Genomic DNA, 26,057 nt, shown 5'->3' with positions numbered 1-26,057 from the left:
TTAATATAAATATTTCATGTTCAATGACATGGAATCTCGAGCGAAATCGCAATTTTCATGATCCATTGCTTAAATCGCATTCAGAGTCACTGTCCTCCAAATTCAAAAATGTATTTACCGGATTTTTTGAGTTTTCTCTTCTCTTCAAAAAAATTGAACCGATATCACTAGTTCTGCTTGATTTTCTCCCGCACTTGTGAATTTTCAATGCCCAGCCGCTTTAATACAAAGCAAAAACCTCGAAACTGTTGATATCTCAATAGTCTGTCACGTTTGTCCTCATCGGTTCAGTCATTTAATGCGGCTAATTAACTTTTAAACTCATTCAGCTTCGAAATTATCAATCAAAATTTTTATGATGACATCGCGCTATGGCGCGTGTTCGCTCTCATATTTTACCTTGAACCAATAAAATTTTCGGAATTCCAACAAAATATGCAATATCGGGAAAAATTATAGGGAAATCCCAAGTGCAAAAATGATAATCCGTCCAATATGATAGACAGATGTCCTTCGTATTTTATTAAGATAGTCTACGGCTATAAGATTATATTGTAGTTGTAGCGTAGGTGGTATTTGTGAGGAAACCCCGCAAATAGACATGGATTGGTACAGAGATGCAAGCCTCTACGATAGAAGCACTTAGAAGGTTATATTTTGTAGGTTTATGAGGCCCACAGATGTGACAGGCGGAAATCGTTGCAACCAGCGAGGTCCAACGATGCTAGGACCACGTGACGCGATTAAGGCCCAGTCCAGGGTTGAGAAGAGGGCCAGGGTCAGAGTTGGTTTTGAGCAACGATAGACGATAGACGCGTCATTAGACAATTAGAACTTAGACGTTTTGTTTTGTGCACTTAAGAGTGTGCTTAAGTGTCTTAAGTGTATTAAAAACAGCAAACACAGTGTTAATATTAATTGTACCCTTTTTCGTAAGAAATAAACTGTCCTTATCTTTTTAAAAAGTAACCCTACAAACCTGTGAACAGTAAATCAAAATATGAAAAAAAGACAATTGAGTATTTTCAAACAACTTTATTGATACGCATGTACACTGAGAGAAAAATATAGTTTGTCAATAAAATATTTGTTTAACGAGAATTTGAAGCCGATTTTCCAGTGAAAATTTCGGGTATTTGTTTGGTCAACACAAATATGATTGGCAAAATGATATTTCTCTCTCAGTCTAGTGTCGTTCTATCGACATCTGGTGCACACTTTTTTGGGTTTATAATACCGTTCATAAAATGTCAAACCCAGTGAGAGTGTCACAGCGGCGAGGATCATCAGTGCGAAGGATATGATGGTAAGTGGACTGGGCACAAGTGTCGAATGACCAATGCTGCTAATAAAGTTGCTCATCCACGTGAACAAGCTGCGGGTATCCTGCTGATATTGCACGGCAATCTCATGACCTACCGGATGCCACGTCACATACCTTTAGTCATAGAAAGGTGGGACAAAACAGTGAGTTTCGTTTTGTCGTAAATCAAATTTACAGAGTTACGTGTTACATGAAGCCATGAAAACTGCCTCTATATATTACTATAATGCAATTATATTCCATTCATGGTGGTTGTAAATGTCATTGGTGAATTAATGGAGGAATTTAAAACCCGCAGAAAAACATCAACGTAAATTACGCGTGAACAAAGTGTCTTTTACCTTTATCAAAACATAAACTGAATTTAACGAACCGTAAATTCCTATCGTATTTTTACGATTTCGTAAGGTACAATACAAAATGTTTTGGATGTTAAATAACTTCATTTTGGGTCAAATTCAATCCACTGACATCCAGATCAGTTCCACCTCTTCAACTTCTATGAAAAAGTGGAAAACTAGCGTTGAAAGTCACGAGGGAAATAAATTTTTAAATTTCAAAGTGGATTTCCGCGTTTTTTGGAATTTATTCATCCGCTCCTTAATGAAAATTAAGAAAGGGACCGTTGTTCATTAGTTGATATTTGTATTGGAAAGAGCAAAAACAATATGATTATATTATAGACCTATATAGGTATATATCAATACTATGAGGTCATTGTTTCCTGGAGAGACCGTCTGCGTGGTCTTATGACGAAAACTCCAGTTTATGTTTATTAAATAATATAAAGAAATCTTTGTATTTGTTGAAAGAAAGAAACCATGATGCCGATGCTTTGATTTTTAAGATTTCAAGATCGTTTGTCAATTCGTCGAAATGGAATTTCGTGATCTTCCATGAAACCATGAAATTCCAATGTTCCTCCCAACTCCGGATTTCATGAGATAACAATGATAACGCAGTGTGCCGATGTCGCCCTGCACCTCGAAATCAATAAAATCACAAACTTCAACCTCCCTCATTACACCCCCAATTCACCCACTCAACCGTTGTAATTACTGTCTTGATGATGAACGCCAGCCTTTGATGATTTTGCTCGCATGAGTGACTGCACCAGCCGAGTCGATCTCTTTGGAGTTGCTGGAGCACAGCAACACCTTACCACACGCAAATCTCTTAATTGTGATGAGTCCTGTAAGTGTTGAGTGTTGGAGTTGCTCTCAATGAGTTCATCAACATTTCGCTTTTCCATTATTCCCATCTCCTTTGAATGTCTCCTGGTTGTTTCAACGTCTGAGCCGGGGTAAATTCTCTTTCTCGTGTCATTATGTAGTTCACTACAAGATTCAATGGCACAACAGTCCTGACAGTTATTTTCACACGAATGACGTGCCTCATTTTTACTTCCTGACGACCCTTCAGGGCAGCTAACCGAGCACCAAGATTGACAGCCGTTAGAACATTCACGTCTGCCAACACTGCGTTGACATGTGCTCTGATGTTCCTTCAGTTGTCCTTCACGACCTTCAAAATTGTAGTTGCACTGATTCGGAGTCTTATTCGTCTTATTATCATTCTGTTGGAGTGAGCCTTTCGGACAATTGACAGAACAACAAGATTGGCAGTCATTAGAGTATCCATGACCATCATCACCGCGTTGACTCTTCTTTCTGTCAAGTTGTTGTCCTTCACGACCATCAAAACTCTGATTGCGCTGACTCGGAACCCTAGTCGTACCATCGCCAATCCGTCCTGAAGACTTCTCACCACAATTGGCAGAATCACAAATTTGACAGTCATCAGAACGCCCGTTTTCATCATCACCGCACTGACAGTGGCCCTTTTTCCCCTTTCGTTTTTCTCCCAGACGAGCATTGATGTTATATTTACGCTGATTCCGACCTCGAGGCGTTTCCTTGTTAATTATTTTTGGCACGTCTTCAGGACAATTGACAAAACAACAAGATTGACAGTCATTAGAGTATCCATCACCATCATCACCGCGTTGACTCTTCTTTCTATCAAGTTGTTGTCCTTCACGATCATCAAAACTCTGATTGCGCTGACTGAGAACCCTAGTCGTACCATCGCCAATCCGTCCTGAAGACTTCTCACCACAATTGGCAGAATCACAGATTTGACAGTCATCAGAACGCCCGTTTTCATCATCACCGCACTGACATTGACCTTTTTTCCCCTTTCGTTTTTCTCCCAGACGAGCATTGATGTTATATCTGCGCTGATTCCGACCTCGAGGCGTTTCCTTGTCAATTATTTTTGGCAAGTCGTCAGGACAATTGACAAAACAACAAGATTGACAGTCATTAGAGTATCCATCACCATCATCACCGCGTTGACTCTTCTTTCTATCAAGTTGTTGTCCTTCACGACCATCAAAACTCTGATTGCGCTGACTCGGAACCCTAGTCGTACCATCGCCAATCCATCCTGAAGACTTCTCACCACAATTGGCAGAATCACAAATTTGACAGTCATCAGAACGCCCGTTTTCATCATCACCGCACTGACATTGACCTTTTTTCCCCTTTCGTTTTTCTCCCAGATGAGCACTAATGTTATATTTACGCTGATTCCGACCTCGAGACGTTTCCTTGTCAATTATTTTTGGCACGTCTTCAGGACAATTGACAGCACAACAAAACCGGAAATCATCGGAACATCCACGAGCATCATCGTCGCATTCGAATTGACTCCGTTTCCTCCTGAGCTGTTGATGACTCCTCACCCTTAACCTCTCATGTTCCATAATTTCCGCTGACTCTTTGACACAATTTAAAGAACAAGAAAATTGACAGTCATCGGCACACCCGCGATCATCATCATCGCACTTGGACTGACTTTTAATCCCCCCTTCTCGACTATTACCTGCCCCCTCTACTTCCATTCCAATGACATCGTAATCAAAAAATTCACAACTATGACAATAAACTTTGGAATCAATGGCAATGGCAGACTGACCTGGTCGCCTGCAGGGTGGCATGCAGCTTATCCGGTTCACTGGCTGAGGTCTACTGGAGGCACACGGTGGAGATAATGGCCTTGGACAACACCCTGGAGTTGGAGCACAGGGTGAACAAGATGGCTCCGCCGGACATGGCGCGACCTTGACAGCTGCCGGCCGACATTTTGTCGAAGTGCAGGGATCACATGGCGGCGGAAGACATGGCTGACATTTGGAGCAATTGCACTTGGGGCCGGGCTGTAGTCTAGGTGTTGGACAGCATAATCTTGCGTTTGGACAGCGAACTTTGGTCTTCGGGAATTTTCGTTCACTCGGAGGACACGCACATTCGGGCGATGAAGGACATTCGCAAGAACATTCACGATCTGCCCGGGCGTCGACCTGTGGTGGTGGTGGGCAGTGACAGTTTCTGGGCATTGGTTGGCACATGCAGTAGTTGCCGGTTGATTGGCAACAGTTTCGGGTTTTTAAAATTGATTTTGGTGGACATGGCTGACAACAGTTTCCTGTGGAAGTGCCTGGGCAACTTCGCTGGTCGCTGTCACAGGAGCCACCGCCACAGCCACCGCCGGATAATCTTTCGTCGAAGGTGCATGTCTTCGAGGATGATTGACAGGGTTTTATGGGAGATTGACAGGGCATGCAAGGAGTTGGTCGTCTTCTATGAATATGAATGAATAACAGGAATTATTGCATTGCACGCACAAAAATATAATAAATAATAATAAAAAATAATAGTAATAATAATGAATAATAATAATAATGGCGAGGTCTCTGGAAAATTTGATTGGATCTGTATTAGTGAAATTTTGTATTAGTTTCTATTGGATTAGGGATAGGGATTGTTTCAATAATATAAAAACGATTTAAGTATTAACTTTAATTATTTATTATCGCACGCAGAAGGTATATCTTTGTGGTATGATGTCTCCAGATGAACTGACTCTTAGTGATCAAAGATTTGACACTCTAGACCTATTTGACAAAAGGACCTTGTTCGTTCATTCCTTTCTGTTTCTTCTCTCGTTCTATTTATTAAAATCATTGTAAACATTTCGGTACTGTTCAGAGAAAAATTATAAAAATTAGAACATACTGAGATGGACTGAAAACAGCTATAGACAGACGATTCATTTTTGTCCACACATATGAAACACTCTTAATAGTTTCTGTGGATTTTTTTGAAAATTGTAGTGGCAATCGAAAATATCGATAGAATTATTTGACTTTTTTAATATTTTAATTTTTAATTTACTTTTTCAATATTTTTTAAATATTTTATTTTTTAATTGTAGTAGCAATCGAAAATCTCGATAGAATTATTTTATTCAATATAACTTGTTTGGTTCAAAAAATTTCCATAGAATTTTGCCGATTCAAAGTTTCTGTATTTTTGGTCATTGAATTTTATTGTTCTCGTGACAATCAATTGGAGAATTACTCGCTCATGATATATACTATAATTACTAGTTATGTTATATAATAAATTAACGATAAGCAATAATTGACAAAGTCTGTATTGGAGATGGGATAATTGTTAATGATGAGACTTGTGAATCCCGTTTTATTCTTTTATTTTATACGTTGGAAAGGCACAACCGCTCTGCTTCGTTTCCTTAAAGAAACTAACTAAAAGACTAAAGGGATACAACACCCTGGACCTTATGTCTCTCATCAACAATGATCCCACTCATGCACCTCTCCATACATTCAAGAAAACAGAGCATACACATCACCCTCAAACTTCCCAGAATTTTCTCTCATAAAAATATTTTCCAACCTCAAGTGGAAACACCAGAATAAAAGAAATACTAATCGTACAAAGACCTATTAAATCCATCTGTAAATTAATTTTTTATAAACATTCGAAATGTAAACTCCAATAATCTGCGACAAGAACTTTCATTTTCCTTCAACTATTTGTTTAAAAACTTTTTCGTAGCGCATTTTTTACAGAAAATCATTTTTGTTTTTTCAGCAGTAATTAGTTTCAATTGTATTTGCTCAATTAAACTGTTGGCCACATTTTTTTTAATTTTTCTGGAATCAGTGGGTAAAATAACTTGTTTAGAAAATACTGAGTAGAAAATAAAAGATCCGCCGGAGTGATGTGGGAAATAAAAAGTGTTTGCATGATGTGACAGTTTTATTGCAGTTGAGTTGAGGTTTCCTCGAGTTTCTTGAGTGAATTAAAGTGACCTCTGCGACTCCCAGTGAAGTCATTTCTACAACAAAGGGAGTATTCGGTTGGGATAAGCGAGAGAGAAACAAGATTTTGAAAAACAGAGAAATGAGGTCCTTTGGAGGTCAGTATACCATCGAGTTATTTTTTTCTTTATCGTCATCGATAAGCATGTGGAAAACTCTGAGATTAAAACACTGGAAATCGAACCAGGATCAGAGGTATAACTAGTCTAGGACTCTAACCGCACGACCACGACCTTCGCTACATAATCAGTATTATCAAAATTAAATTTCGAAAAGGATTGATATTTTTTAAAACATTTTTTTCTTATAAACAAATAACTGAAGCTGTTTCCCGAACGGTCAATTATCTTTTACGAAGTGTTAAACAATTTTTCGATTTTTACACGTTTAATTATCACAAATTCAGAGATTTGATTTTGAAAAGAACAAAAAGAGTTCGATCTTATTACAGACCCATATAAATTAAATTTATTATACTATGAGGTCACTCTTCTTGGAGAGACCGTCTACGTGGTCTTAGAACTCCAGAAAAATATTTACTAAATAAGGCAGGCACATGACTACTCTGGAAAAAGAAACCATTGTGTCGATGGTATGATCTCCGTGACTTTGAAGTTTCTTGTGCCCCTCGGGGAGTGCTCTCCAAGTGAGAGCACATCATAATGAAATATAGTTTAATAACTCTTGTATGAAAGTGTCATTTATTTATTAACCTGGCTTCTTATGTACCCAATGTGAATATTCGACAACAGCGAAAATGTTTATTTTCTCATAAGACCCCGTGTTAAATTCTGATTTTCAAACTTTTTTTTTTTGAAGAGCAGAAACGACAATTAAATTGAGGAAAAACCAACTCATCCTTAGCTGTATTCCCCCGTAGGTTCGGCTAAGCTTAAATAACAAAAAAGAAAATAAACAAAATTTGAATAAATGAGGAGAAAATACGATTCCAAATGTGAGGGAATTCTCTAAAAATTTTTTCTAGTGTTCGATAATCTTGGAATTTTCTTTGAATTTCTACTTTGTAATAAAAAAATCTGGATATTCAAAATAATTATTTATCAATTCCATATTGGAACATACGTTGGAGCACAATTGCAACAATTGCAAGTATTTTCCTTCGCGTGATTGCTCCACCGTCTCCTGAGCTCACCGAAATTCGTTAGCCACTCGCAATTTGGTTTAGGCGGTGAATTACTATTCCATGCCTCTTCCTCAGAGCACTGACACGGTCCAGGGCATGCTCCCGTGGCAGCTGTACCTCTCGGTCGAAATCCCCCACAATCTGCCCTGTCCAAACAGCCCACGTTCTCTTGACACATACAAGAGCGTATCCTCGGCTCAGATGCTAGACATCCGGCTCTTCCTCCAATGCAACTTGATCCTGTGTAATAGCACTCGTCCATGTAACTTCGTACCCGGGATTCATATTCACGACATGAGTAGGGCAATATGGGTCGCATTGTAGTCAGCAGTGAGAAGAAAAAAATATCAAAAATCCTCCAGGAAGTGAGTCATTCCCATCACTCCCATCTCAACATCGACTCATCGAAAAATCATACCATCGTACCCATTTTGCCCCTTTCATAAAATTAACAATGATATTTACCGCAGCATCCGGTGCCTGGAAGCCGTTCACCAGCAACAGAACTTTCGCAGCACGACATGATTGATTTTTTAATGAATTTTCAAAGGCCAGAATTAACGAAATTCATTGATGATTGGAGAGGTCATGAGTGTGCTATATTTTGAGAGATATTTTTACTGAGACAAACATGTTTATTATTCATAATGAGAGTAGGTACAGAGGGGAATTGGATAATTGAGGACATGGGCGTGAACCCGTCATCCTAATAATTTTGATGGATTTATTTGCACTGTAATTTTGGTTTAATATCTAAAGTTTACAATTCAAGTGATGACTGAAAATTCCAATGAACGCTACGTTCATAGTGATCATGGGTTGTCGGTAAGGAAGTGGGGGATGGGTAAGAAGTGGTGGTAGATGGCACCAGACTATGGGCTACTCCGTCTTCCCGTCAGCCAGTAAATAAGGAGAGTGATATTACCGATCGAGTCACATCCAGTCAGGAAAGTGCTTAACCCACGGAGCGACCTCACTCAGAACCTCGTGGATAATCCCAAACACTTATATTTTTTGTGGACAAAGAGGATTCTCAGGAAACAACGAATGTCTTCGTATAAATTATAATTTAATTAAAGTTAGTTGAACAAATGAAACCTAATTCATCTAATAAAAAGATCAATTCTGTCTGCGAAAAGACAGAGAGGAGGACATGCTCCCCTAAAAATTCCGCTTTAAGCCAACGGGGGGTCGAACCCGGGTCTGCCAGTATCGCGCCGGGTAGTCTTACCAACTGAGCTACCGAACTACACAGGAATTCACCAGAAACACCACCTAACCTTTTTGAGGCATCAAATAATTGGAAGAGAATTAGAATTAGAGAGACAAAAATCCACTCTAAAATCTGTTTCATAACAAATAGTTCTCTGTTTGGGGGCCAAATTCTATTATTTATTTATAAGACGGAAATGTTAAAAAATATCAATACTTTCCAAAGTTTAGTGTAGATGATACTGAACACACATATGAATTTTTCCGAATTCAGCTCATGTAATTAGTTGTAAAATTTAGCAACTGAAAATATTTAAGAGCAGCATCCAGTCGGTATAATACCAGCTGGCAATTGCTCTCGACGATGGCGCTGACGACGAGCTCCGTCGGTAACAATGGAATCTAACTGAGCCCCAGTCGTCACATCGTGTTATGGCCGACGCCCCACTGCCACTTGTTCGTGTGTATGCGTCAGCTAGGCATCTGTTGACTAACGATAAACGAATTTACGGTTGGGTGGTGTCAACTCAGCAGCATTCACCACGTTGTTGTAGTTTTATTTTGGTTAATTGTCTGAGTGTTGTTTTTAACTCAACAAATATGTGGCCTCAGGGGCACTCGACTGTTGGAGGTTTTGTTATAATTTTTGCTGTGTTTTTCACACACTCCCACGGTAAATATGAACATTTAAAGGGAATGATAACCACAATGTTGATTTTGTGTTTATTGATGAATAATATTTGGAAATATTATCTCCCTGTGATATTGTTTTTAAGGATTGATTGAGGCATCTGATAAGTTTCAGTTATTGACGTTTCGGTTTTTATGATGAATATTTATGCAGTTTTCTTGATTAATTACTGTATCAGTTTTACTGAAAGTGGGTGTGTCATTGGAGAATATCCCTGTGGAATAGTCCATGTAATCATGTTAGTTTTTAATTAAACTCATTTAATGTGGTTTTTTCAATCTACAAAATGTGTAATTCACTTCTAGACAAATTCCTATTGAAAAATACACTGAGAAAAGTGACGAATGAAAGTCAAACGAATATTTCTTCCAATAGTGCCAAAGCAATATTTTTTTGAATCAATGGAAATTCCTTTACTTTGATTTATTGTTGGCAAATTTATTGCTAATTTATTGCTAATTTATAGCAATAAATTTGTTAACAATAAATCGAAGAAAAGTTATTGCCTTAAAACCCCACAAATATCATCAAAATGAAAATACATTCAATTCTTTATAAAAATTATGTTTTTACCACTTTCCTATAAAATTTTTTTTTGATTCACTCTTTTTTTTTGTTGAGTGTAGTCTCATATCAATCTCAAAACGAAAAGTTTCATTTTTGTAATGTCCGGTAGAAATTATTTTCCAAAAAAGAATATTTAGAATTTCTTCTTTGTATTTAAATTCGGGAAAGTGTTAATATTTTTTTGAACATATCCTCCTTATAAGCAACTAATAGAACTTGTTGTTTAAATAAAAGATTATCTCTTACGAAGTGTCAAAAAATCGCTTGATTTTTTACGTCTAATAATCGCAAATGGAATTGAAATGTTAGAATTCCCATAAGACACTGTGTTAAGTTCTGATTTTTAATCTATTTTTTTAACAGAAACGATAACTGAATTGAGGAAAAAATAACAATTCCAAATGCGATCGAGTTTTCTAAAAACTTTTAGTAGTTTTCGATGACCTTTGACTTTACTAAAAACGTAGAACCACCTTAAGGTATCCAGGAAGAGGATCACGTGATCATAAATCTCAAAACATAAATAAACAATTGAAATAATGATTTTCTTAGAATTAAAAATAATTACCAGCCTTTGAAACAAATAAACGAGGTCTGGTGATGAGCCTTGGTATCTATCAACTAATTATTTTGCTTCCAATCTGTACCCCCATTTTAGAATTACGTATCCCATTTTAAATAATTCTAACGGGGCCTTAAGTGGTCCTGTAACGTACCATCAGATTAAAAATTCCAATCTAATGATTTTGTATGTTGAAATGATTATTTTCAAAAACCCAAAAGTGTTAGGCTCCATGTAACATTATTATAGAGAACATAACAATTTGTTTTTCAAAAAATGATCATTTCACCCTAAAAAATAACAAAACTGAAAATTTTATTCTGATGAGAAGTCCTACGACGACTTAACGATATCCAAATCCACTCTCCACCTTTTCATCATCTCCATAGTCCTCCACTTCTGCATTGACCACCAGCCAACTGTCAAAATCCCCCTCGTTCCCCCCTCCAGCCCATCAATAACCCCCGAAATTAAAATTTCCAGGTCAGAACAGCTACAACCCTTACTACAACGCCTACAACCCCCACGGCCGGCCGGTCCCCCAAAACTACACTGCGACCTGGTGCACAGTATCGAAAGCTGAACAGAACAAGTGCACAGCCTTCTCGCACGCAGTGGACCGGGAGAAGCAGTTCTTCGACGTCGACTACGTCTCCCTAAAATGTCAGCAGGCCTTCAACAAAGAGGAGTGCATGGACCTCCTCGACAAGGAGAAGGCCCACCTGACGACACTCGACGCGGGGGAGGTATTCGTGGCGGGTAGATATCACAGTCTCCTCCCCATAGCCCAGGAACTCGACGCAGCGGGTCTGAAGCACCAGTACGCAGTCGCCGTTCTGAAAAAGGACTCCCTCCAGGACGTTCACAGTCTTCGCGACCTTCGCGGGAAGAAGGCGTGCTTCGCAGGTGTGGGAACCCTGGCGGGCTGGGTGACCCCCATCTACACTCTGATGCGCGAAGGTGGTTTGGAGATCGTCGACTGCAACAATCACGTCAAATCGACGACGAAATTCTTCGGAGCAAGTTGCGCTGTTAATTCTCTGATAGATCGTTACAATCCTCTGGGCGATAACTCTGATCAGCTCTGTCGGCTCTGCGTCGGGGAAATTCCTGGTGGCAGGTGCACCAATGCCGATCCTTATGCGGGATACGAAGGTGCTTTCAGGTGTCTCGTCGAGGCAGGTGACATCGCCTTTTTGCTGCATACAACTGTCGGCGAAATGACATCCACCAACTTTGACTTCACGTCTGTCAGTAAGGATCAGTTTGAACTGCTCTGCAGAGATGGATCACGACGGCCCGTCGATAGTTACAACGAGTGCAATTGGGGGACGGTACCGTCACGCGCTATCGTCGCCTCTTCGGCGATTAATCTGGAAATGCGAAAGGTCTATCAGAAGTTTTTGAAAAAATCGGTTGAGATCTTCAATCGAGTGACGGCAACTGGCAATGGGACGTCCGGAGATGGGTACAGTCCAGCGAGGGAGGGCAGGTTCGATGATCGAATGGAGTCTGATGGTAGCAGATTCGATAGTGATGGCAGAGACAGATATGACTTGACTTCTCCCGACAACAATCGGTATAGCCCGCGGGATTCGAATGGGTATAATTCATCAACTGGTTATGGAAACTCCAGATTTGGTGGCAAAGGGAGTTATAATGACAGTGATCCAATGGCTGTTCAGCCGCTCGAGGTGTTCAGTCTGTTTGAGTCGGCGCCCAGGTATGGACTTCAACATAATCTCATGTTCTCGGACTCCGCGAAGGATTTTGCACCACTTGCCGAGAGGGATCAGAGGTACACTGAGTATCTTGGGAGGGCGCAGAATGCTATTCTGGGGGTGAGGGAGTGTACAGTCAACCGGATGACACTGTGCGTCACTTCGGAGCCGGAAATGGAGAAGTGTGTCAAAATGAAGGTAAGGGTTGGGGGTGGGAGTAATTAAATCCGGTCCCGGAGCCGGTTTAACTAGTACTTTTTTTATGCTCATGACAAATTCATCTGGAAGTGGGACAGCAGCTGACGCATAATCAGAAGGTCCTGGGTTCGAAGCCCGGTTTGAACTATCCATTTTTTTTTTTTGTAAATTTTCCTGGAAAATTAGGTGGAGAACAATTTTGCTTCCCTCCCTACCTAATTCCAAATTCTATCCAAAAATTTTCTGTGACGTCATGAGATGTGGAACGTTATATATAAAGTTTCCGTTTTACATAATAATAAATAGTCATAATGAATAAACATAAAATATGAAAGCGATCATTTGAAATAGTCATGTTTTTGAGAAGAATAACATAAAAACTTTTATTTTTTCGAAAGATATTTCAGTTTTATATTGACAACATGAAACTCCGAAAAATCAATATTAAGACGTTACGTTTTCTAATTGAACTATTATTCTTGAATAGATTGCGCTGAAGGCACAGTTGCTGAAGCCGGAGCTACTTTGCTACAAAGGGTACAGCCACATTCGGTGCATGCAGGCCATTCAGAATGGGTAGGTAGCAAAAAAACATATATTTATGCTGTGCGACAGAATCGTTTACATTCTGAATATTTCCCTCTTCACCCCCCACCCCCACCCCCCTCTGATGCGTTAAAATGACAGCTAATCACCACCTCAAGAAAAGTTTTCTAATTCCCAGGGTTTTCCGCATCACAGAATAAGACTACTATATAAGACATTATAAAATTGCTAAGAATAATTAATAATTTCTTAGAGAACGATATTTTAAAATAATCCATTTTGAACCTATCAGAAAATCACTTACCTTTAGAACTCTCCCTCTCCCCCCTCCGCCGCCAAATCAGGCGTTACCGGCTTTGCCTTTATTGCAGTTATCCTAACATATAAATTTAAAAAACCGAGTTCTATATTTTCAGTTGTTTTTAACTTTTTTTCGACATACTTTCATTTTTTTGTGTATCTCCGTTTGACGCAGGACTGCACCAAAGTTTCAGATAAAATTGAAAGGCTATTGGATTATGGATAGGAATTTACTAAATAATATCAACTAATTTGGCTATAAACTTGAATTATTTATTATCGCACGCAGAAGGTATATCTTTGTCCTATGATGTCTCCAGAGGAACTAACCCTTAGTGATGAAAGTTTTCCCACTCTGGACCCATTTAACAAGAGGCCCTTGTTCACTCATTTCGTTCTTTTCCTTCTCTGTCTCTGTTTATTAAAACTATTCTGGACATGGGCTAAACAGAGCTACAGACAGATGGTTAATTTTTGTCCACACATACCATGCACCAAAGAGGATTGACTGAAGTACAGGTTCAGTTCTGGGGGTTTCAGTGACACCAGCGACATCGTACTACCTCATCCCAGAAGAGGCAAGGTGCCACACGCAATCCTGGGGTGTCTGCTCTTCAGCCGACTCAACAATTCCTCAGTTACTCATTAACAGTCTCGCTGTCAGAGGGACTAGTTAAAAATGGAGGTGCACTCCTCTGCGTCACCGAAATGTTTTGTTTCCGTTGAAATTAGATAACATTAGGATGAGCAGAAAGGAGAGTATGAGGATACTTCATTTGAAATTAAGGAGATTGGGAAGGCGTCATTCCAAACCCAACTAACATTTTTTTTTTCAACTTTTTGACAGAACAATCGAATCGTTTCTTAATTCGCGGCTTCAAAGAAACTCTGAAAATGAAGATTTTGTATAGTAAGATACGGATTAAGAATTATTTGCAATTAAAAACGAACAGACACCCCAGCATTGTGTGTGACGTCCTACCTCTTCTGGTGTGAGGTAATACGATGCCGCTGGTGTCACTGAAACCCCCAGAACTGAGCCTCCACTTCAGTCAACCCTCTTTGCGATCCACTCTTGATAAAAACAAAAAGTATCTATTCCAGATAATTCAGTTTATCCAACCGGCTCTTAAAACAGAATTATTTTCTTCCAGCCAAGCAGACATAGCAGTCCTTGACGCTAGTGACGTATACACAGCAGGTCTTCGCTTCGACCTGATACCCTTCATCGCAGAGGTCTACAATCTCCCAACCCCGGAGTACTACGTGGTAGCAGTAGCCAAGGAGAATGACCCAACAACTGATCTGACATATCTGAAGAACAAGTACACCTGCCACACAGGCATCAATACAGCAGCTGGATGGGTGTATCCTCTAGCCTATCTTCTCTCCAACGGCTGGATCCGCGGTTATGGCTGTGACGCAGTGCGTGCAGCAGCCGAGTACTTCACCAAATCGTGTATTCCAGGTGCACAGAGTCTAGAATACAACGTCGGTGTTCCCTACGACAACATGTGCGATCTGTGTCATGGAGTGAGTTACAGATACTGTCGTCGAGACGCCACCGAGGATTACTACGGCTACACTGGTGCTCTCAGGTGTCTTGTCGAAGGTGGTGGTGATGTTGCTTTCATCAAGCACACAACTGTATCGGAAACCACTGATGGAAAACGAAAGGAAACTTGGGCCAGAAACGCATTCACCAAAGACTTTGAGTTACTCTGTCCTGATGGCACACGCAAACCAACGACTGACTATGAACATTGCAATTTGGGAATTGTCAAGGCCAATGCCATTGTCACACGTGGAGGCTACTACGGGTATAATGACACCCAGATCACTGCCTTCACCAATCTTTTTATTTATGCGCAGCAGTTTTATGGGAGAAAGGAGGGCGATGAATTCAGCTTCTCCATGTTCTATAGCACTCCACCTTACAGTGACCTCATATTCCAGGATGCTACGCAACAACTTGTTATCATACCACCGGATTATAGAGAGTTCAGTAAGTGGCTGGGGCGGGACTTCATGAGGGCTCGAAGAATTGTCGACTGCAGTGCTGGAGCTGCCACCGTCACGTACTCATTATTCGCATCGTTGACTACGGTCTTTTTGGCCGTTTCGTTGGCCAGATAAAAAGATAATTTGGAGTTTTGTATTTTATAAGTTATTTTAATTTGTGAGAAAGGCATTTTATGAAAATGTTGTTGATGGAAAGTTGAGGAGGGATATTGTGGGAGGGGCAGCGATGATGGAAGGGCTTTAGGTAGATTTAGACCAATTTAATACGTCATTTTTTTTTATTGTAGCTATAAACATGGTACAAATCTAATCATTTCGAGAGGTAATTCGATCTGTAAGATATTCCGTCCACACATTTAGCTATTAGAATACTGAGAAAATGGTATATTTATGATGTACTCCGTCCATAAGATTTTTAAATACATTTTTGAAATTTTTACTAAAGTGAAGTTGATTGTTGTTTTTAATGATTTAAACGTCGTATGAGTTTAGTTTAATACGAGATCGAATGCACGCTTCACGCGCCCTGTTTTGATTTCCCGCCTCAAACACATTGACTAATTAGGAGAAAGTCTTACACATGAAGTTAGTCGATGACTTCTGTGGTTAATTTAATTTAATTTATGTGCTTGTGCTTTCATAGACTGATGAAGGGCGATCACACCGTAAAAGAACGAATGTGAAAGTCGTTGGTATAAATATGATGAGAGAGGTAACTTGATTCACAATGGATGCTTTTAGGAACACGAACGTTTTCGCCTTTTCGACTAACGCGAAATTTCATTCATTTAATCGGCCAATGGGAAAGACCTTACGCGATTTCGACTCGGACGAACTTCATTTATGTGCTTCTGCTTTTATAAATAGGATTTTTTTATTTATGGGAGGCTTTCAAGTTGTTACAACTGGAGATGAATTTAAAAGGGTGAAATACTCTTAAGGTGAGTTGGGTATTACTGACTTAATGAGTATTGACAGAACTTGTCCTAATTTCTGAAGTATTTTTATCTCCATCTGGTCAGTGGTTCGCAGTCCACTCAAAAAATGTAGGTCCACTCGTGTTCTCACATGAGGATGCGAAGATAAATAAACACCACAACCAAATTATTGTCAGTATCTATGGGGAGAAACCTAAAACAGCAAAAAAAAAGCAAGACGATGAATGAGACAAAACAAGTGCTGGTATGCAATGACGAGGTACACCATAGTCGAAAGCTTCACTTAGTGATACTTAGAAGACAACACTTTTTTTTCCATGTGGATACCATGAAGTTCACAGTCCAACAGTCTAACTTATACTAAACAAAATTTGGTCTCGTGGGTTTTACGTTCAGATCGATATTACACGATGAATAATTGATACACAACTATTTCGATAATATTTTTTTATACTTTTCAATATTAAAAACAGTGTGACAAGTAAGGTGTGCATAAATAGTTAATCTGATAAACATTGTCACGGGTATAAGCAGAAACACGCAAGCGATCCTGTGAATGTTCACAATGGAGTTATTCTTAGCAACCGAACGACATTAGAACTGGTACTCCCATGCAGTACACAGGGACAATTCATAATCTACAATGGAATCAAGATATGCATTACGCCCTTGGATTTTCGAAGTTGTGGTGCCGAGCCATAGGTGTCTGGCCATGGCAACGAAACGAGATGGCATCTATGGTACGATTTGGAGTATTGTTCACAGTTGAGGTAGGAAATGAATTAACTCTGAACCAAATATATTACCAACACCGTAAAAATAATAATTGATATTGGGAATAGTAACAATAATAGTGTACAGTGTACTGGGAACAGTAACAATAAAATAAGTACAAATATTGAAGTAAATGTGAATCTCTCGGTTGGGAAAACATCTAGTGTTGTTAATGTGAAATTTTTTGAGATGTCGTAAAATTTTTGGTGATTTGCGATAAATTTTCACAGAATTTCAAGGGAAAATTCACGTTTAAGGTTGTTGTATCGAGATTGGCAGTGGCAAAATTTTTCTGGCTCAGCACTAGGATCTCGCTGAACTGAGTGCTTGGATTAGAGCACAAACTTTTACTAAAGTACAGTTCAACGTATCTCACGCACACATGAGGAGGCTGCGCACCAATATGTCCACATACAGCTAACGGGGAACGGTGTTCATGTGGCAACTATGTGTAGCCTCCCTTTTTGAAGTGAAACTTCTTTGCGCTCGTTGAGCTGTAATTCCAATATCGTATGTAACGAAAAAGCGACAGGAAAAGGGAGGGAATGACGCGCGTGGTGGGGCAGTCGGACGGAAAGAGACATGGGAGAGAAACGAAAACGCGATAGATTCGGAGTAGGAACATGGCTCATTTTGTTAATATGATGAACAATACTAATAAAATCTTATTATTACTATCGGGATAGTTCACTGGGAATTACCAATCCAGTGGCATCAAATGCTTTTTACACATTTGAAAATCATGAAATTTCCGGTCTAACTTATCCTTCAGTAAAATTCCCGAATTTTAAGCGGTACGAAAATGAGAATTTCGTTATTTATTTAAATATATACTCTAATATGAATATTGGAGATCAATTTCCTTGATTTTTCAATGAAGTCCTAAGTTTCCTGATTTTTTGTCCTAAATGGGCTTCGGTGTCATTGCTCCCCGAATTCAAAAATGCATTGACAGCAATTTCCTTGTTTTCTGTTCATTTTCAGGGAAATGTGGAACAGAAATTGACTATTCTATTTGGTTTCGCCACGAGATTTCCTCGAATTTTCAATGACAAAATGTTCTGAAATTTTCCTGTGTGGCTCAATAAACTTCCGAAAATTATCACAAAAAATTCAGACAAAATTTCTTAACAGTCTATAGCTAAGAAGTTTCACTTCTGTCGTGCATAAATTTTATACACATATTTTTTTTCATTACCATAATTTTCCGCATCTTTTCGGCTACTAACACGAGAATTTTTCCCCATCCATGACCGCCGATTTAATAAAGGTGGCGGCCGCTACATCGCTAGTAGAAGTATTATTCATGTACGGAAACTGTGGATCACTGTCAGATTTGATAGACGGCTTATCAGCAATGCTTACGTTCGTTATCACAGCGTTAAAAGTTCTTCTCCCCTGGATCCAACAAGGACGAATGCGCTATATCATGCAGTCCTTAATGAACGATTGGGCAAATGTCGGTGAACCCAGAAATCGACGGATCATGAATCAATATGCGATGCTAGGTCGTTTGGCCTACATTATTCAAATAAGTGGAACATTCCTGGGTTGCTTGCAGTTAATAGTTCTTCGACCTCCTACATTCAGTACTGGATCGTCTCCGAATGCTAGTTCATTACCGCGGAGTCTCGTAATGGGACCTTCATGCTGGGCTCCCCATCCCATGCCCATGAGCTTATACTTGTTACACTATTATTTGACATTTCTTGCCATCTTCGGTGTCGTTATTATATACCCGGGGTGCGATTCGTTCATGTTCAGTACTGTATTACATCTGTGCGGTCAATTTGACGTTCTCAATGCAACTCTTGACGAAGTCTCTGACGATTACAGCGATCGTGAACGAAAGCGTAGGATCAGGGAATATTCGATACGACATAATCGGTTACTAGTACTGGGTCATCAACTCAATCATACAGTTGGGTTAATTATTTTGTCTGAGCTCTTCAGCAATGGCCTCCTCATCTGCATTTCAGGTAAATATGTCACTGATTGTTCTTCGAAAATTCAATAGTCAAGTGGTGAACGGAGATAAATCCCTTTTGTCGATCCACAATTTCCCTCAGATTCGAAGGTGTCGCTCATAAACTCATCTCGGAGATGAGTCAACTCATCTCAGTTCACCAGTTCACTACTGAATTGGCAGATTTGACGAAATATGTATCGTATTTTCGCCGTTTAGGAATTGCTATTTTTTCTAACATTAAGAAGGGAAACGTTAATAATGATGATATCAACTATGGACTGAGAATATATGTTTGGTATTGTGAACTGTTCATGTACAGTTATGTCGGTGAAAGGCTTGCCAATCAGGTTGATAAACTTCAAAACACCGTATACAATTGTCCCTGGTACAGTATGCCAGTGAGCATTGTCAAAGATATAAAATTCATTATGATGAGTAATAATTCCTTCTGTTATTTAACCGCCGGTGGAATTTTCGTAATGAATTATGAGACTTTCAAAGAAATTACTAGACTGATGTTTTCATGCTTCTCTGTTCTCAAATTAGTATTAGAGTGAAATTGATAAATATCCGAGTCCTTTTAACAAGCACAGAATTCCGTGAATTCTGAAGGTGAGGTTGAAGTTTCAACATTTAAATAAATTAGTTTAACAACAAATAACATAAATTGAGAATTTCTTAAAATATCCAGCAGTCTCTCAGACACTTTTTAGCAATTTCAGATGATTCATCAAAGATTCGAGTTCCTCAGAAAACTTAAAATAATCCTGAGTGAGAAGATACTCCAAAATCAGCGGAAAACCATCAGAATCGACTACAGAACTCGTGTTCTAATTTTGTTAAGAAGAATGAAGTGAGTAGCGAAGATTAAGTAATTCTACATTTTCAGAAATGTAACAATAATTGTGTTACGGTCTGAATAGAATTTTCCTTATAATATTGTAGTTGGAACCTCATTCGAACTGCACAGAAATTTCGCCTTTTAGACGCTATAGGAGTTCGCTGGTTGTTTGTAGCTTAGCAGAATCGTAGCAAAGTCACTACTAATTAGTCGTGGGCCCATGTATGACGGCCGGAGACAGCTGGCGGCGAGAAATATTTTCCGAAAAAGATTGGAACGAACGGGTTTCGAACCCTCGACGTGGAGAACGATTCGGATTACTAAAAGTTGGATTTAACCGACTCGACCACAGCGATCAGCTCGTGTTGTGGGCGTATTTACGAGGTGATGTAACGCGTGAGTCGATACAACGACATATTAATACGGACATTATCTCTTTTCAGTGAAATGGCGTCCAATTTTCTCAGGGCGAACTCCGACGAACCGAGCACGAACTGCCAGAGAGCTCGTGTAGTGCAGGCGTTTATATAGCCGATCTGCAAGAGTGGGGCAGCGTCACGTGACGTAGCGGTAGGACATCCCCACTACAATGGTATCATAGCGCCCACGTTCAGAAATGGGAACTAGGAGGGTATACAATGTGTTGAAGGGAACAACGTATAAATTACGTATTCAAACGTAATCCGTTTACGTAAAATTATGAAATAAAACGGAAATTTTACGTTTCGTGAAGTGAATTTTACTTTACGTGAAGTTCCGTATAAATGACTCAGGGGCGACGGGATTCGACGTAGGGCTCTGTAATTGGGCCTTTCCTGCATCATGTTATCTTTATTGAGAGAAAATTGATATGGAATGGGTAAAAACATTAGCTTATACAAATAATCAATGGAATATATATTTTTGCAAATTTACATTTTTTAACTATATGCAAAAACAAGAATGCTGAACAGAAGTCAAATTGAATACCACATATTAAATATATATTTGGTCTGAACCGAGACATCACCCACAGTTGATGCAGTGTAGGCCAACATTGGCCGAATACTGGCCATTCCCCACCTCCTACCAGGACAGTTGGGTACAATAATTTCTCCTCAGCTGATAGGGAAAGATGAGAGAGCTCTCCAGAAAGGCCATTACCCTGCCATGCAAATCTCTGTGCTCGTGACAACGGTCATTGGATATTTTCCTGTGGCGCTAATTTGATTACCGACAGTACCGTCCTGATAACTGGCCATAGTATGAGAAAAAACCCTTAAAAACCATCGAGTGGTTATTGGATTATGGATAGGAATTTACAAAAAAATATCAAACGATTTGGCTATAAAGTTCAATTCTTTATTATCGCACGCAGAAGGCATATCTTTCTCCTATGATGTCTCCAGAGGAACTGACCCTTAGTGACCAAAGTTTTCCCACTCTGGATCTATTCAACAACAGACCCTTGTTCTCTCATTTCTTTCCTTTCCTTCTGTGTTTCTGTTTATTAAAACTATTGTAAACATTTCGGTACTGTTCGAAGAAAAACTCTAAAATACTGACATGGACTAAACAGAGCTACAGACAGGCTGTTAATTTTTGTCTACACATACCATGCATTCTCAATAATAATGGTCCTTGGAGATAAAAAATCTGTGTCATTTTCCATCTTCCAAACTAATTCATTAATTAAGTTCCCGGATAGGGAAGTTATTTTACCAATTCATTGATTGATCTTGTCAATTCAGGAATGGGCATCACAGGAAACAGCACAATTAGGCAGAGACGTGGGGTCATTAGTGGGAAACTAATTTCTGAAAAAGAGTGCAGAGAAAGTCAGAACAGATATTTTCGAAAACACTTGACTTACACTACGTTCTGCGCTGGCTGGAAAAATGGCACATCAGTGTGTGATGTAGACAGTGGTGATGGTGGTCTAGTAATTCAGAGATGAAACTCCACCATTTGAGGTCTCCATAGAATCGTCTCTAGCAGTACCAGGAAAATAGGGAGTTTCACGTGACCCTCAGTAATACACAGTTTTGACGAATGTAAGATCTTCGGCTGCACCGTTATTAAGTGAGGTTAATTATGCCTGTGTTTATAACTTGTAAGCACCAGAGTCCAGTTCAGGTTTAATCCGTGAAGACTTAATCGTTTCTTATATAATTTTATTCTCAGGTGGCAGTTTGCAGTAATTGCATCGATGGAATTGTCGAGACTGTCGCAATTGTTGGATCTGCTGATTTGGAGCAATTACTACATGAGAATGTTATTGTTTAATTACAAATGTGACTTTTACACTAACAACAAAACTCATCTCCACCAGAGGTTGATATTCTCGACAGTAAAAATATTTTTCTAAGGTATTTCGCTGAGACAAGTATTTTCAAATGTTTAATGTTTTATTCCCAACGTTACAGTTCTGCTGTAGAAAATCGAAGGAACAAAGGGCTGAAGTTATCCCGAAGAAGCCGAATCGAAGTATATTATTTTAGTGCAAATACAGTGATGTAATTCCCTCTCTACGAACTTGGACAGAATGCGCCCTTCTCCCTCAACTCTGTACTCAGGTCGATAACACATGTTGAATCATTGATGCACACCTGTACCGTGAATAATATTTTAGTTGTATCCTTACAATATTGAATACAGTTCGTGAGTAAGGTACAGATGAATAGTTGATGCGAAAAATAGTTTTAGGGGTATAAGCTGAATATCCAGGGGAATTTGTCAATGTCCATAGTTCAGTTGCTCTAAATATACGGAAGCCAACGGAACAGGTACTTCAATGGAGCATAAACTAACAACTCATGAGTTGCAATGGAATCGAGATATGCATTACGCTCTTGATTTTTCAAAGTTATGGTGCAATACTGTAGGGGTTTGGCCACTGCAAAGGAATAAACTGTCGAACATGCGATTTACAATGTGTTTTGGAATTGAGGTATGAAGATGAGTGACTATAAGCTCAAATTATAAGAGAAAAATATAAAAATTATATTTCCAACCGCAATTCGCGAACGAAGTGAAAATTGATACACGGAGAGAAAAATATTAGAATTTCTATAATGTGATTCCTGTTCCGTTGCGGAATTGTTCATCGTGTTGGGTAATTTAAATTTAAACAAAAAAGGGAAAACCCAACAATTCTCCCCAGAAGATAGAATTTCTTTTATTGCCAAATTGGTGTTTTACTATATATGTATGGACTATATTTTTTTCCGTCTGTCATGATGAATCAATTGTAGGTTGCAGCAGTTGTATCGCTACTACAAAGACTATTCACCCACGGAAACTGTGGATCAGTGACAGGTTTCATAGACGGCATATCGGCGATCCTCGGGTTAACGAACGCAGCGTTGAAAGTCTTTTGTCCCTGGCTGCAGCGAGACCGAATGCACTATATTATCCAATCAGTAATGGAAGATTGGTCGAATGTTTACGACAACAGGCGCCGTCAAATTATGCGCCGCTACGCCTTTTGGGGCCGTTTAGCCTTCAGCTGTCAAATTATTGCAGCCCTAGTGATTGTGCTGGAATTTAGCGTAACTCGGCCTCCATGTTTCACTTCTGAAACATTTAGGAACACTGGGTTATCAACGCGGAACCTCCTGCTGGGACCTTCATGCTGGATTCCCGACGCCATGTCCATCCGTTTATACTTGTTATATTACTTCTTGGTATTTTTCGGCTTGTACAGCGCCGCTATAATACTTCCCGGATGTGATGCTTTCATGTTCAGTGCTGCGTTGCACCTCTGCGGCCAATTTGAAGTGCTCAACGAGAGTCTTAAACATATGCCTGATGATGAGAGCGATTTGGACCGCAAACGCAGGATCAGAGAGTACTCGAGGCGTCATAATAAGCTACTAACGCTGGGTAATATACTCAACGACGCAGTCGGGTTAATTATGTTTTCCGAACTCTTCAGTAATGGCGTCCTTATTTCCCTTTCAGGTAAGTACTTTAACTTTCTTTAGTAAATTATCGGAGTTCACCAGATGTTGAGTTAAAAATATTAATTTTTTTTCTGCGTTTAGGAATTGCAATTCTGACTAGCGTTAAGAAGGGGAAAGTGGATAGTTATGATGTCAACTTTGGAGTAAGAATAATTATTTGGTATGGTGAACTATTCATATACAGTTATATCGGTGAAAAGCTTGCCCGTCAATCTGAAAAACTACAAAATACACTATACAATTGTCCGTGGTATAGTATGTCGGTGAACGTTGCCAAGGAAATTAAATTTATTATGATGCGAAATAATTCCTTCTGTTATTTGACCGCCGGTGGAATTCTCGTAATGAATTATGAGACTTTCAAGGACATTACGAGAATCATGTTTTCATGCTTTTCGGTTCTAAAAGTAAAATTAGAATGATAGAGATGGATCATCGAATACTCTCAACAAACGCTGAAGGTCATCGATTTACAGGATGAGGTTGAAGTTTAAGAATTGTAATTAAATTGAATTGAGAAAAAAAGAAAAATGATGAATTTCGAAAAATTCGTTGAGCTGATGGTCGCTAATGACTTGTATTTTCTGAGCAGCAACTCAAGTTCACTATGACGATGGGACCACTTGATTGTGAACTTGTTCGACACTGATTTTAGGTATATTAAGACGCAAATATTTGGTGGTGCTCACTACTTCCTGACTAGAAACTTAGTAAAGTGAACCCGCTGTCACATCAGGTCCAGATACGGCTGCTTGATTTCAAAAGTCAGGTCCTCGTCAGGTTACCAAGGGCTTGGGACATCAGGACCTTGTCCGGAGTGCAACGAACTGTCAAGCCCAGGCCTCACCAGGTGATTGGCTCTGGACCTGATAAGGCAACCTTCTAAGGTCTCATTCCGAAAAATATGAATCTGCCTTATCCAGTAAATTAATAATTACTGAAATAATTATTTCACTATTGATTTATAACGATGTGTATACCATTACCGAGTGCTCCAACGGTATTAATTACGTATCAATTTTTTTAGTCGGATTGACGAAATCAAATAATCCAGAAAAAATTTCACTCACTCCTGGGATGGATCCCGGAAAAATTACGGTTGTTGCATAATTAGTTTTATTTTCAATAACTAAAGATTCGTTCTGAGACAGAAGGTATCAGGTGAACATATATACAAAAGAAGTAACTGCTAAAGAAAAGAATTCCGATCACTGACCCAGAGAATCCGAATGTACGAGTATTTATTGCCGCGTGGATTCGTATGACATTAGGTCATTCGACCCCATGTTACATGTAACGTGCAGGGTGACGCACTGAAGGCCAGTTTCGGGGTGCAAATCGCTGCCGCTGCGCCCCAGTTATCTACATAAGTCGAATATACGTGGATTTATTCACATATATATATATATTTTTTATTTTTTTCATTAAGCGTTTTTAAACCTGGTGGGTTGAATTTGCATACAAATGATAGGATACAAGGCGGTTACATTGATCTTAAATTCTTATCAAAGATTTTTCTAGTAATTCACTAATGATCAAAATGGATTTTTTCTCTAGTCTGGCCAAAAATTCCCCAGAATAGTACGGTGATTCACATATATTCGCCGTGTATTTTAATTTCTGTTTCAACATATTTTTAATTCCGAACAATACCTGCCACTTTTGTGTCCTCGTGTTCTCTGGATTACGAAACAGAAATGTTATGGAATTTTGGGGTATAACAATCAGTACAAGAAATTTTCATATCTCTAGTCGAGTAGCTTTTTCCTTAACCGGATTTATTAAAATATTAATTATGCCAGTCTCCGTTAGAGGCAGGGTAGAGCGCGTTTTGTTACGTTCCAATCTGGTCCTCAAGTATCCCAGGTGGCGGGTCCGTGGCTCGTGGAGTGCTAAACCATTCTGCTTCACAAGTGCAGAAATTTTTAAATGAAATAAATGAACACAAACACCAATTTTATACTAATCCAGTTTGTCGTTTATAATTCAATAGAACAATAAAATTTTGGGAAATGTTTAGAAGTGTTTCCCAACTAGTCGTGTCGACGTATATAAAGAATCTGACGTTAATCTTATTCTAACAATTATTCTAAGTGTTGAAGATGGCAGGGTT

At 39.2% G+C, this 26,057-nt stretch overlaps 3 protein-coding genes across 3 annotated transcripts; 2 read left to right on the top strand and 1 right to left on the bottom strand.

Moving 5' to 3' along the window:
• Positions 1-2,366: 2,366 nt before the first annotated feature.
• LOC135170636 (uncharacterized) lies at positions 2,367-9,160 on the bottom strand. The gene is made up of 3 exons (XM_064136635.1): positions 8,125-9,160; positions 7,599-7,899; positions 2,367-4,968 (listed from the first exon to the last, which is right to left on the bottom strand). The coding sequence occupies exons 1-3, from the start codon at positions 8,180-8,182 to the stop codon at positions 2,367-2,369; spliced, it is 2,961 nt and encodes a 986-aa protein (XP_063992705.1). The 5' UTR covers positions 8,183-9,160.
• Positions 9,161-9,288: 128 nt separating this feature from the next.
• LOC135170684 (transferrin 2) lies at positions 9,289-15,922 on the top strand. Its single transcript, XM_064136719.1, has 4 exons — positions 9,289-9,544; positions 11,175-12,610; positions 13,098-13,186; positions 14,611-15,922. Exons 1-4 carry the CDS (start codon positions 9,304-9,306, stop codon positions 15,590-15,592), a joined length of 2,748 nt encoding a protein of 915 aa, XP_063992789.1. The 5' UTR covers positions 9,289-9,303; the 3' UTR covers positions 15,593-15,922.
• A 154-nt stretch (positions 15,923-16,076) lies between these two features.
• On the top strand, positions 16,077-25,664 carry LOC135170635 (uncharacterized). The gene is made up of 7 exons (XM_064136634.1): positions 16,077-17,186; positions 18,461-19,169; positions 19,376-19,712; positions 22,164-22,329; positions 22,729-22,929; positions 23,234-23,942; positions 24,026-25,664. The coding sequence occupies exons 1-7, from the start codon at positions 17,028-17,030 to the stop codon at positions 24,364-24,366; spliced, it is 2,622 nt and encodes an 873-aa protein (XP_063992704.1). The 5' UTR covers positions 16,077-17,027; the 3' UTR covers positions 24,367-25,664.
• The last annotated feature ends 393 nt before the right edge of the window (positions 25,665-26,057 follow it).

The sequence above is a fragment of the Diachasmimorpha longicaudata genome, chromosome 17 (assembly GCF_034640455.1).
Source record: "Diachasmimorpha longicaudata isolate KC_UGA_2023 chromosome 17, iyDiaLong2, whole genome shotgun sequence".
In the NCBI taxonomy this organism is placed as follows: Eukaryota; Metazoa; Arthropoda; class Insecta; order Hymenoptera; family Braconidae; genus Diachasmimorpha; species Diachasmimorpha longicaudata.
The sequence above is the reverse complement of the archived record's forward strand: the minus strand, read 5'-3'. Positions and strand labels throughout refer to the sequence as shown.